Source organism: Pipistrellus kuhlii, unplaced genomic scaffold, assembly GCF_014108245.1.
Source record: "Pipistrellus kuhlii isolate mPipKuh1 unplaced genomic scaffold, mPipKuh1.p scaffold_m20_p_2, whole genome shotgun sequence".
NCBI lineage: Eukaryota > Metazoa > Chordata > Mammalia > Chiroptera > Vespertilionidae > Pipistrellus > Pipistrellus kuhlii.
In genome coordinates this window covers 178,870,708-178,884,412 of record NW_023425515.1, presented here as the reverse complement: position 1 = coordinate 178,884,412, position 13,705 = coordinate 178,870,708, and the positions used below count along the sequence as shown (strand labels likewise).

The 13,705-nt window shown below is 35.6% G+C and overlaps 1 protein-coding gene across 35 annotated transcripts in view; it reads left to right on the top strand.

The window, feature by feature from the left end:
* Positions 1 to 13,705, top strand: part of EPB41 (erythrocyte membrane protein band 4.1) — a 151,721-nt gene that overhangs the window by 60,117 nt on the left and 77,899 nt on the right. For 33 of the 35 annotated variants that reach the window (XM_045584945.1, XM_036447571.2, XM_036447589.2 and 30 more), the window contains 4 exons: positions 3,264 to 3,741; positions 7,397 to 7,609; positions 9,848 to 9,952; positions 12,880 to 12,922. In XM_045584945.1, coding sequence (XP_045440901.1) covers positions 3,271 to 3,741; positions 7,397 to 7,609; positions 9,848 to 9,952; positions 12,880 to 12,922 — 832 coding nt within the window. In that variant the 5' untranslated portion in view covers positions 3,264 to 3,270. Of the gene's footprint in view, positions 1 to 3,244; positions 3,742 to 7,396; positions 7,610 to 9,847; positions 9,953 to 12,879; positions 12,923 to 13,705 lie in introns of those variants that run through there. The other 2 variants (XM_036447578.2, XM_036447570.2) reach the window with 2 other exon arrangements.

The window sequence follows — 13,705 nt, the reverse complement described above, 5'->3', positions numbered from 1 at the left end:
TGAATTTATTCACTGATAACCTGAATTTACTCAGTCGTTTGCCAAGTTCTTTCTTTTTCTAGCCTCTCCCTGTCACATTGTTTACCCACTTCACTGTTTAGAAGCCTTCAGTGGTTCTCCATTGCTTTCAGGATAAAGCCCAAACTGTTTAGCATGTTATTCAAGTCCTTTTTTAAAATCTCCTCTTTGCCTGTCTTTCCCTGTCTCCCAATTCTATCTTTACATACACTCTATGGAAAGGGAAATATGTAAACATCTGGGGGATTTGAAACTTGTGGGAACAGAGGTTGTCTTGGCCAGACTGAATAGCCTGTTCATAAATTCTTAACAGATAGGGGCTTCTTTAGCAGAGCACAGTGGAGTAGAACCATCTGAAGTACCAAGTTTTAGAAAGACAAATACTATCCTGGGAATTTACAATAGAATCACTATCCTGTAGTATATTAATAGTTTCATTAAAGCATGGCGTAGTTTTATAATCTGAGGGGGGGAATTTTTTAACCTCCCAGAACTTGTTTATCTGGGAAATGAAGACACCTTATAGAATGGTTGTAAGTAGTGAAATATGTAGAATAAAATATGGTATTTAGTAGGTGCTCATTAAATGGTAGCTACTATTATTTTAGTTCGAATTATTTTATTCTTTTTCCTCCCCTCCCCACATACCTTCTTCCACCCTCACCTCCCTTCCCCTGTGGTAATCAACCATATTGTTGTCTGTGTCTGAGTGTTTTTTTGTTTATTTCTTAGTCCCTTCACTTTTTTCTTCAAGTTTCGTAATCTAGAATTAATTTTAAATGGTAACTAGATATATAACCTTACCTCCTTCTACTTCCTTTTTGTATTCCAATTCCAACCAGTCTGGACTACTTACTATACTTTGGAAGTAGATGCTATAGGGCTGAATGTCTTATTTCCTTAAGAATTGTGTATTATCCATTTTTAGTCCCTCTCAAAGAGCTGAGCTAAAACTTTATGAATGATTATCACACAGTAAACGTTTATAGGTGTTCAGTGAGCTAATTTGAAGAGTATTACCAATAAGTAAGTCATTAAACTTTATCTCTAAAAGGTGATTTTAAGGGAAATTTGCTTAGTGGTGCCAAACTGTACTGTTTTTATAAAGTTTTCCATCCGAGAAGCATTAATGGAGTACTGATGGTACTAATGTTAGAGATACAAAAAAGGTGAAAGATAAGAGTCCAGCACTTGCAATCTGCTCAGTATCAGGTTTTTAAAGATCTGATTTGCCTGAAGTCAACAGATGCACACTGTTAAAACAAGTGTATCTTTGATACCAGATGGGGTATAATTCCCTGGGTTTGGAGGATTAGGATTGAAATGGAATGGGAATTCATTACTTTGTCTTCAGTGTTGTTCTGATTTTTTTTTTTTTTTTTTTTTTTAGATCAGAAGACCTCTTTCAGACATTACATAAACAGATATTTCCTTTTGGATTTTGTATCCAGAATGAAAACTAGTATTATTTACAGAGGAAGGGCCTATTTGTAGAATATTTATCCTGTTTTACTGCTTATAAATTCCCATGATAGTATCTTTTCCTGTGGTTACCCATTCTGTCATTTGTAATGTGAATAATTTGGCTACATATTAAACAGGTTTGTCAGGATGAGTTTGTTGGTCCATAGAATATTTCTTTTTGCAATTATTTATTTATTTAATTCTGATCAACCTTACATGCTAGGTGCTTGATAAGGATTTGTTGAATTAATAGTCATGCATTTGAAGTAATTGTGCTTGAATAAATTTAGAGAACGCCTTTGCAGTTTATATTGATCACATTTATTCAGTTGAAAACAAACTTTTATGAAGGTCTATAATGTGCCAGGTATTATTCTGTCTTCATGGAACTTATATTTTAGCTGGGGGAGAAAAAGGGAGAGGACACTAAACCAGTAAACAAATAAAGTAACAGGATAATTGTAGATAATAAGTGTAGTAGTGGTGTGAGGCCATCTGGAGGACAAAGGGCCACTACTGTAGACAGGGTATGTGTGGGAGGCCTAAGGAGTTGACTTCTGAGCAGAGAAGGTAATAATGAGAAGAAGACCAGCTTTGGAGAAGAACATCATCCTAAGTAGAGAGAAGAGCAAGTGTGAAGGGCCTGAGGAGGGAATCAACTAAATATGGTTAATTAATTCAGATTGTTAGCATCCAAATACAATTTCTTCATTTAAGTAGCATGGAGCAGATGTAAAGACAACATAAATGCTGCTTTTTGAGTGGAATACTTTCAGATATAACAGTGAATCAAAGTGTAAGATCATCAATAGTCAACTAGTGTCTCAAAAGTTCCCTGGTGTGTTGGTTCTTCTTTGGTAACAAGGTGTGACAATAGCTTTTTGGCTATTGTAAGGCTTGGTTAATAATACTGGGATTTTGAAATCAAGAGGCTAGAAACCAACAAATTTGAAATTTGTGCGATCTATAGCCTACCTTCTCCTCCTTTCCTACAATTGAATTGTTTGCTTTTTAAAATTGTCTTCTCTATTTTGTTCCTTTTTCTCTCTCTGTTATTTCTCTTACATAGTAATAGTTTAACTGCCTACTCTTAAAAACGCTGAGCATTAAAAAATCACATTTGTCAGAGATGAAAAGGTCTTAAAAAACTTAAAGTGGGATACTTCTATAAAAACCTGTAATTTAGTATTGCAACAGAAAAACCCAAGGAATTTTTGTGATTCTTTTAACTGTACACTTGTCATTGTCAAGTTTGATAAATGATCAAAATTCTGAATTTGTTGTTCTTAATAGAGAAGTCTGCATTCTAAGAAATATAGGTGGAAAGAACAATAAAGAGTTGGGGGGGTTGATTTTATCTTTTGGGGTATAGAGGAATAAGTCTTGCAACCTTGCACCTTCAGATTGATACCCTCAGAAGACATTATACAAATAAGATCCTTTTTTTAGGCAGGATAAACTATTTGCTCTGTACAGTTTTGAACAATGAATTTAAAATACGATATATTTCACTAAGGTGACCTCAAGAGGTACTATTTTAAGCTAATTTCTCTATGTGAATATCTTTAGCAAGATAAAGCATTAATAATTTATTCAGGAAGTATAGGTAAATACTTTTGTGCTTTAATGGAAAGCCTGATGTTTAATGGACTGGAATATTGTCTATTGGCGATTAAATACCTAAATATATTAATTTTAGCACACTTGACCTGATTTAGAGTTTCACCTACAGTAATGTGTTTTGCTTATAATAGCCTCCTTTTCCAACTTCTTTTTAATAGCAACATCATGACAACAGAGAAGAGTTTAGTGGCTGACGCTGAAAATTCACAGCACCAACAACAGAAGGAAGAGGGAGAGGGAGCCACAAACTCAGGCCAACAAGAAACTCAGCTGGGAGAGGTTTCTCAAGCAGCAGCTGAGGGAGATAATCAGTGTGAGCAGAAGCTGAAAACATCCAATGGAGACACTCCTACGCATGAAGACTTGACCAAGAACAAGGAGCGGACATCAGAAAACAGGGGCCTGTCACGGCTGTTCTCCTCATTTCTCAAAAGGCCTAAATCTCAGGTCTCTGAGGAAGAAGGCAAAGAAGTAGAGTCAGCCAAAGAGAAAGGTGAAGGAGGTCAGAAAGACATAGAATTTGCAACCAGTCTTGATGAAGAGGTCATTTTAAAGGCCCCAATTGCAGCTCCTGAACCTGAACTCAAAACAGACCCATCCTTGGATCTTCACTCATTAAGCAGTGCAGAAACACAGGTAAGGATATGTGAATGTGTGGGAGGTGGGTGTAATGAAGGTAGGTTAGACACTTTATTTTTCATTTAAGAACATTAGGTTTTATTTGTTATTAGCCAGTTGACTTGGGATTGATAGTAATAAGTAACAAAGCTTTTTCAGTTTCTGCTTTAAAGAAACGATTATAGTCATGGGGATGTAAAGTACAGCACAGGGAATATAGTCAATAATATTGTAATAACTATGCATGGTGCCAGATGAAATATCAGGGGAACTACTTCGTAAAGTATATGATTGTCTAACCATTATGTTGGATATCTGAAACTAATACAAAATAATAATGAATGTAAACTATAATTAAAAAATAAAAATTTAAAAGATAAAGAAATTAAAGTAGTCAATGGAAACTTGATTTTTAAAAGGTACTTATATGATATGAATCAAAGAAAACAAAACGAAAGAAAAGAACTTATCAAATGAATTTATTCAGCCTCTTTGTCATTTTACTGTTATTGTAGAACACATTCATGATATTTAATAAAAGGGGAAAAAGAATTAAGGTGGATTAGAGTTAATTTTGTTGGAATTATTAGGAATGGGATAGTTATCAGCAGACATGGTTTTTTAATGGAACTCTCATTAAAGCCATGTGATAGATTCAAGCTATCCAGAGGTATGTGATAGATTTGACCCTGACCTGCCTTATTTTTGTCATCTTTTCTAACTGGATCATATTACCACAGACTATATATATAAGATACAGTGAGAAAGCCTAGGTGTTTATATCACCATTGTAATATATAATAATTTGAGGTCTTAATTGTGTCACATTGTAGTTAATGAAACATGAGCTCTGGATTTGTTCATTTGTACAAAAAACATGGGGAAATTTTCAGTCTTTTTATTTCTGAAGCATGTGAGAATTATCTGCATAGTAAAAGTCTAAGTCTTATATATTTTTACTAGAGGCCTGGTGCACGAATTTGTGCACAGGTGGGGCCCCTCGGCCAGGCCAGCGATCAGGGCCAATGGGGGCTGATCAGGGTTGGCCAGGGAGGAGGGACTGCAGGAGGTTGGCAGGCCACGAAAGGTTGACTGTTGGAGTGCACTAACCACCAGGGGGCAGCTTCTGCTTTGAGCATCTGGCCCTGGTGGTCAGTGCACATCATAGCAACTGGTCAAGTAGTCGACCTGTTGACTGGTCATAACAGTCACTTAGGCTTTTATATATATATATAGATCATAGGTCTCAGGTTTGGGCTATATAGTTGTATTAGAATTCTCTAAAGTATTACATGTATTTCTAGAAATATTGTATAATAAACGTGCTAAGAGTAAAATTTAGGATAAAGTTGTAATTACATACTTGCTAGTAGTGAAACAAGATTGAACGTAAGATTTATATAGTGTAATAGTTAAGAATGCAGGCTATGAAATCAGACTAGAGGGTTTAAATCATAGAGAAGTGACACTTTTGCTTTATCATTTTCCTCCTCTAAGGATAATAATATCCACCTCACTTGGCAATTATGAAGATTAAAAGAGATAAACATGTAAAGTTTGAAGTCATTGCCTTGCATTTACTAAGCACTCAATGTTAGTTATTATTCTCAGTAAAAGCAAAGATATACTATATATCTTAATATTGTTAATTTTATTTGAAGAATACTAATAGTTAAATTCTACCCTCTTTCAGGAAGCCTGGTACTTTCAAAAGGTTTTTAACTGATTTTTTTTGGTCCTTTGCTTTATGTAGGGAAAAATCCATATCTCATTTTAGTTAGCGTTTAATCAGGGTTATTTTGTGTAAAGATCATAGCATTTGTACTGAAGTTGAAACACATGACAGACAAAATTAATTCTAGACTTAATTAAAATCTCATTCATTGAAATTTCATTAATTCAGAGTTGGGATAAATTGTGTTTAGGTATTTACATATAAAGAAAAATAAACAAAATAAATAATAAAAATTCAAGAGGGTATTGTTTAAAGGAGCAAACTATTTAGGGTTTTTTGGAAGCTAGTATTTAAAATCACAGCATTGTGGATCAGAACCTTATTGCTTAACCATATTTCTTTTTTTATTTTTCTATTGATTAAGGTATTACATATGTGTCCTTATTCCCCCAATCCCCCCTCAACCTTCCCCATTCATGCCCTTACCCCCCTGTTGTCTGTGTCCATTGATTAGTCTTATATGCATTAACTATATTTCTTACATGTAGGAGAATTTCATTTGCGTGGTCCTTTTCTATTCTGAATTTTTAACAAAGTGAGTTTATATTATAGGATTGTACCATTTTTCATCTAGAGTGCCTTGGATTTTGTTGGAAGCCATGTGTCAGTTTTTAATATTTATTTATTAATTAAAACAATTGTTTATTGAAAACCTATGTGTACCAAACCCTAAGTTGAATATACACTAGTAAATAAAAACTATATTATGGTGAAGAAGTTTGAATTTTGGAGCCAGACTGATATGTGACTTATTAACTGTTATGATTCCAAGTTATTTGAATTTCTCTGGCTTCAGTTTCTTATCTGTCAAATGGGGATAATGACAGTGACCTCCCCGGAGGTTTTTATGAAGATAAAATGAGTTCATATGAGCAATGCTTTTGTAATTGTTATGTAAATGTTTGCTTTATTTTTATAAAACACATATCCCTACTCTTGATGACTATATAGTCTAATGGAGGAGACAAAAAGTGGTAAATACAAAATAATTATTTATCATAATAAATGTAATGAAGGCAACACAGCAGGTACTGATGTGAAGAATAGGATAGGTAGAATAGCCAATGAAGGCCTCTCTGAAGAGGTGGCATTTAAGAGGGTCAGGAGGTTTGGAAAGATCCTTTATGTAATGCAGGAGCCAAATAATTAAATTATTTTTCCTAAAAGTCAGCTATGTATTCTTTTAAATGAAAATTATTTTGTTGTGCTTGAAAAAAATCTGCCAAAATCTTATTCTACTTAGTTGTATTGCTTTGGGATATAAATGTAAATCATATGAAGATACATTCAAAGATGGCTAGAGATAAAAAAAAACAAAAACAAAAAAACAGTTCAGGCCCCAGGACACCCATATTTCAATTTGTCTCTTGCTTCTTTGAACCTTCTTTGTATTTATCATGATTGATACCTGATATCAGTTAATTGGTAGTTACAGTTAGCCTACTATATATGTTGCTCTAAAATTGGTCCCAAGAACCCCTCTTAGCCATTCATAAAATTTTGAATACGTGACAAATCACATCTCATTTTGCAATTCATTAGGCTACCTTGTTAAAATTGAGGAGCATGGCACAGAGATGTTAAAATTTTGATAGGTTTTAAAATTATATAATGGCATAATCAGGAAGAATATATAATCTTGAAAGCAACAGAAAGGTGTCCTCTAATTCATCTGATACCTTCATTTATTGATGTGATAGATGGGATTCTACCTTCTGTTAATGCAGTTTTAAGAATAGGAGAGTCTGTAGTTCTTTTGGGAGATCATAATGCCCTTTATAGCAAAATGATTATTTAATATTAGCATCACTTATATTTGTTTCAACAGTTTTTCTTCAGTTAGTGCTTTTATTGGTAGCGTTATTATAGGTAGAAGTATATACAAGATGCTTTGTGAAATGTCTTTATTATTGACCTGGTGATGTCATGCATTTGTAGCCTGCTCAGGAAGAACGCACAGAAGATCCAGATTTTGAAACTAAGGAAGAAGGAGGAGTTGAAAAGTGCTCTAAAATAGAAGTGAAAGAAGAAAGCCCTGAATCAAAAGCAGAAAGAGAATTAAAAGCTTCCCAGAAATCAATCAGAAGACACAGAAACATGCATTGCAAGGTTTCTTTGTTGGATGACACAGTTTATGAATGTGTTGTAGAAGTAAGTACATTTTAAGTTTCGGTAGTTAGGATTCTTACAAATTATTTCATGTAGGATTGGGTAAGTAGTGTCATGCATGGCCTGAGACAAGACCTAGTATAATGACAATTTCTATGGGCTTAAATGTTAATAATGATTTTTCTGGAGGTAGAGATGTGGAAGGATTATGAGTATTTTCTTCAGGTTTTTTTCTGCATCTGTCAAATCTTGTGAATTGAACATGTGTTACTTTTATAATCAAAACAAATTTTAAAATATTTTTACTGATTTTGAAAGAGAGAGAGAAAAAGAGAGAGAGAGAGAGAGAGAGAGAGAGAGAGAGAGAGAGAGAGAGAGAGAGAGGGAGAGGGAGAGGGAGAGAAAGAAACATTGATGTGAGAGCAAAACATCGAAAGGCTGCCTCTTGCATGCTCCTCTCTTGGGGATCGAGCCTGAAACCCAGGCATGTGCCTTGAGTGGGAATCGAACTAACAGCCTTTTGGTGCATGGCATAATGCCCAACCAACTGATCCACACCAGCGAGGGCCAAAACAATTTTGTTTTTAAAAAATAGGTTTGTTATTTATAAAGTGACCTTTCATGACTAATTTCCTAGGATAGCTTCAATTTCTGATATTAGATCCAGCTATTCCCATATCATATTTGTAAAAAATAAAATAAAAAATGTACTGTGTTCACTCTGCTCTCCTTTCTAAACCTTGATAAGCTTTAGTTTACTTAATTTGTTTCTTCATTCCTATTATATAAGATATAAAAAAATTAAATCAAGTAATGTCATTTCTTAAAATTCTCTATTTTCTTTTTTTTAATATATTTTATTGATTTTTTGCAGAGAGGAAGGGGGAGAGAGAGAGAGAGAGTGAGAGAGAGAGAGCTAGAAACGTCGATGAGAGAGAAACCGACCAGCTGCCTCTTGCACACCCCCTACCAGGGATGTGCCCGCAACCAAGGTACATGCCCTTGACCAGAATCGAACCTGGGACCTTTCAGTCCACAGACTGACGCTCTACCACTGAGCCAAACCAGTTTCGGCAAAATTCTCTATTTTCTGAAAGAATAAAAAATTGAATCAAGATTGAATAAAATTGTATTATTTAGTTACTCTTTTGCTCCTTCAAGACAAGTTAAAATCCTTAAAAATCTTAGCTATTTTTTAAACTAGAGCAGTAATTGTCAATTATATGCTTGATATTAAGCAATTGTTGTGAAGAATTCCCAAATCATCTCTGTCATTTAGAGTGAAAACATAGGTGAGAAAATGAGGTAATATAAATGGGTTAAGTCTGAAAGTGAGTTAACATCTATATGAATTACTAATAGTCATTAAAAATAACTCAGCTAATTGAAAGACATGCCATGTATATGTTCCAAAATTATTTCTAGCTTTTTGACATTTAAAAAATATATTTATCAGAAGGCATTAATTAGCCTTTTGACTCTCTCTCCTCACCCCTCCTACTACTATTCCAGTCAATAAATAGGACAGGTATAAATGCAAAAGCTAAAGAAAGAGTGATTAAATAGACTCAGGTTATTTAACTAGTGCATGGAGGAGCCAGGATTTTTTTTACTCTAAATCTCAGCTGGGGCATTTCCTCACTATAAACAGGAATATAAGTACCCACAGTTGGCAGTCTAGGTAAAGAGATATTAAGAAAATGATTCATAGCACATCTGAAAGAGCAACTGCAGTAGTTAATATATGCAGGTATCTAGAGTTTTACACTTCATGCATTTTTCTGAAAGATTGAACGGACTTGCGACATCATTTTTTATTCTCTTGGGACATTTGGTCTGAGAATAATAGAGAGTAATAATTTCTATAGCCACCAACTGTCAATGTCAGCAATTGGTTCAATTAATTCAGATGGTCATGATGACTGACAGCAACCCATAGCAAGCTTCAGGAAATATTGCACCAAAAAATAAAGAATATTATGTTTAGGAAGGAGGTAAAGGGGTGGTAGTAGATGGAGGGAAGCTTTTTTATATCTTGCTTTGAATTGTAGTATTATTTCCAAGCCATTATGTGTCTTGCATATTTAAGTAGACAAATTATGAAGCAAGATTTTTATAACTCACATTCTACTTATACTGTATAAGCCACTTGAAAATGTTAGCTATTAGCTATTTTTTAAACTAGATAAAAGAGGAAATTAAAAAATGACATTTTATTTTATTTGGTGATGAATACAAGAGTAAGAGGAAACCTCAACTAAACTATGTATATTTTTGCAGAAACATGCAAAAGGACAAGATTTACTTAAGCGAGTGTGTGAGCACCTCAATCTTTTGGAAGAAGACTACTTTGGTCTAGCCATTTGGGATAATGAAACCTCCAAGGTGAGGAAATTTCTGGTAATGAAGAAGCTGTGTTGTTAATTAATGTATTTATGTCTGCCTCTCCAAGACACAGTATACTTAGAGTTTTTCTTATTTCTTTAAACTAGAATGAACATTTTAAAGAAAAAAATATCATTGCTGCTGTGTTCTTTCATCATTGAAAGTATCTATTGTTTACTTTTAAAACACAGGCAAAGTACAGAACTTTGATATCTTGATTAGCAAGTGTATACCAATAACTTTATGTGTAATACAATTAGTATTTGATCTAGTATATAGCAGGTTTATAATAAATTAGAGGCCCAGTGCATGAAATTTGTGCAATGGGGGATGGGGTGTCCCTCAGGCCAGCCTGCACCCTCTTCAATCTGAGATCCCTCTCACAATCTGGGACTGCTGGCTCCTAACCACTCACCTGCTCCCTGCCCGATTGCCCCTAACCGCTTCTGCCTACCAGCCTGATCACCCCCTAACTGCTTCTCTGCTGGCCTGATTGAAACCTAACTGCTCCCATGCCAGCTTGATCGCCCCCAACTGCCCTTCCCTGTTGGCCATTTTGTGACAATGTGGGAGCGGCCATCTTATGACAACATGGGGGTGCCATCTTGTGACAAGGTGGGGGTGGCCATCTTATGGTGGCTATCTTGTGATGACATGGGGGCAGCCATCATGTGACAATGTGGGGGCCATTTTGTGATGTGAGAGCATGAGGGTCTATTTGCATATTACCTCTTTATTATTATAGGATATTTGTTGAATGGATGGTTCTATCACAATTATTCTACTATATTTAAAGGATAATTGTGATATACAGGGATTGGCAAAAGTAGGCTTATAGTTGGGAGTATGCAAAACAGAGTTTTTCCTTATATTATTATTTATTAATTATTGTATTATTTTCCACATGAACAACTGTAAACCTACTTTTTCCACTGTATACTTATAATATGAAAGTAACATTATAAAAGAGAATTAAATCCCAATATTGCTGGAACACTTATACAATGAAACTGACATTTTGTTCCAACCTAAAAGAAAACCAGTAAAGTTAATTGAAGGAAGTAAAAAAGCGTGAGAACATGGAGGAAGGAAGAAAGGTTAAAAGTCAAGGATTTTTTAAAAGTATGAATTTTTATTGATTTCAGAGAGGAAGAGAGAGAGAGAAACATCAGTGAGAAGAGAGAACCAATGATTGTCCGCCTCCTGCACATCCCACCCTGGGGATTGAGCCCACAACCAGGCACGAGCTCTGATCAGGAACTGAATCGTGACCTCCTGGTTCATAGGGCGACATTGAACCACTGAGCCATGCTGGCCAGGCAGAAATCAAGTATTTACTTCAGAAAACTTGAATTATTTCCTGGGCCAATGAACTGAAAATTACAAATATTTAGCTCAGAATTTAATGTTGAAGACTTTAGTTCATTTTAACAAGTATTTGCTGGTGCTATACTAGATGATATGGATATAGCTGTGACAAGGTAGACATGGTCCTTGCCCTCTGGAGCTTACCGTGGAGTGTGATGAGTGTCATACAAATGGAAGTACAAGATGTCATGGGGGAGTATAGCCAGGGAAGTCCTCTCTGGATAACTGATGCCTAAGCTGAGACCTGAAGGATAAAATGAGCTAGTGAAGTGAGAAAGGCCTGGAGTTGAGAGAGTAGTATTGGAGGAACTAGGAGCCATCCAGCCTGGTTTACTATAGGGATTAAGGAATAGAGTAATAGATGAATGTGTGGGTGAATTATTTTACCTTAGGAGTGGGAAAATCATCTTTCAAAGGCAAATAGCAAACACCAGTATAATGAATATTACATTAAGAGTGAGGAATTTAGTTTATAGTTCTTTGAAAGGATGGATTGTGTTTCATTGATTCATGACTGGCTTTTAAAAACATGCACTGCAAGGGGTGGGGGATAAGGGCTGGCTTGTCAACCTCCTGCGGCCTCTTCCCCCGGCCAGCCAACTACCTGAGGCCCCTCTCCCAGGCCGGCCCTGATTCCGGTCGGCCACCCCCATCCCTATCAGAGGTGAAGCCTGCTGGCCAACCTCCCGCGCCCCCTCCCCTTGGCTAGCCTCCACCCCTATTGGTCCCCCTCATCCCGATTGGGACGGGGCCAGCCAGCCCTCACCTGTGCACAAATTCATTCACTGGGCCTCTAATGTTGTTATATATTTGCTTTGATAATTTATGTACTTTTCAATGTGCATCTTATGTCAATATAATCTTTGAGCAATTCAATTTAGAACTTTCTGTCTCTAAACGTTTCCCAAGGAGTCTATGAAAGTTGTGTTAAGGGTGAGGCTCTTTTCACATACAATTATTTTGTATGGTTTACCACAGTGGTGGGCAGATTTTAAGTGAGATTGGAAAACAGTGAAGGGAGAGATTAATGTGGACAAGAATAGTCAGGGGAAACAAAATAGTCATTCAGTAAACATTAACTGAGAATGAACCATGTACCAGATCCTGTGCTAACATAGAAAAGATGGAAAAATAAGATCTGGGTGATGTCAATAATTCTGGTTATATGTCTCTACTAGTTTTTATAGTGTAATAAAAATAACAGGTGCTTATTTAGCATTTCTTGTTTACTAAGAGCTTTACACATATCAATTCATTTAATCTTTATAACTCTATGAGATAGGCACTACTAATATTTCATTATATAGATGAGGAAACTGAGGCATAGAGATACCTAAACAGGGACACCCAGCCAGGAAGTAGTAGAGCTAGGATTTCAGCCCAATTGTCTGGCTTCATATTTCTCTGCTTCATATTTCTATGCTATGTGAAATTAATACAAGAATATTGGGAATGTAGGTTGACCTGGAGGCACTGTTTGAAGATGGTCAGTAATTCTGCTTCTGACATTCCTTTGTTTATGTTTCGGAAATCTGTATGAATGCCTTTTCTTTTTACAGACATGGCTGGATTCTGCCAAAGAAATAAAAAAACAGGTTCGTGGTAAGTAAATATTGCCTTTTTGTATAATTCTTTATTTTAGTAGGTCAGCGGATTTCCAACCATTTTCTGGCTGTGGGTCACTTTAGAATCCTGACTATAGTAGGGCTTTGAAATTGAGATAAAGCCTTCCCCTGGAAGGAGAAGATTCCATAATAGAGAGATCAGCAGTAGTAGACACTGTTGAGATGTAGGTCAGATCTTGATTTTTTTTTTTTTACAACTAGGCAAAGTTGGGGAAGATAAGAATGGTTGAGAGAATCAGAAGGTGGAAAAGAACAAAGATAAAAAGGGAAAAAGGATAGGGGAGTCAGTTCTCAAACGGGTAGTGATTGAAACTGTAGCAGCCTTCAATTAGGAGTATGCTGCCTGATCCTGTTCCTTTTAAAATGTTCTGGACTGTTGCATTCTAACCATATCCATGTTTTTCTCTCTATAGTTCTTTTTGTCCCTTTTTTAACATTCTTCTTCCAAATTAAAGTATAAGAATAGATAATAAGAATTATTTGCCAATGATCCTTTTGACATTTTGGCTTTCTCCTAGCTTCAAGCCCTCTAGAACATATTATTGCTGCACACCCTGCTCCAACTAATGATTAGGAATAGATATTTTTAGGTCAATAAAGTATAATTGGTAATTTATAGCCCTGGGCCCAATGAGATGACTAAAGGATAGAGACTTTCTCCCCAACACTCCATTTGTGACTAGATGTCCTTTTAATTTAGTTTATTTTGAGGAAGCTTTTAGGAACTGAAAGATGTTATTCACCATGATTAGAAGTCTTA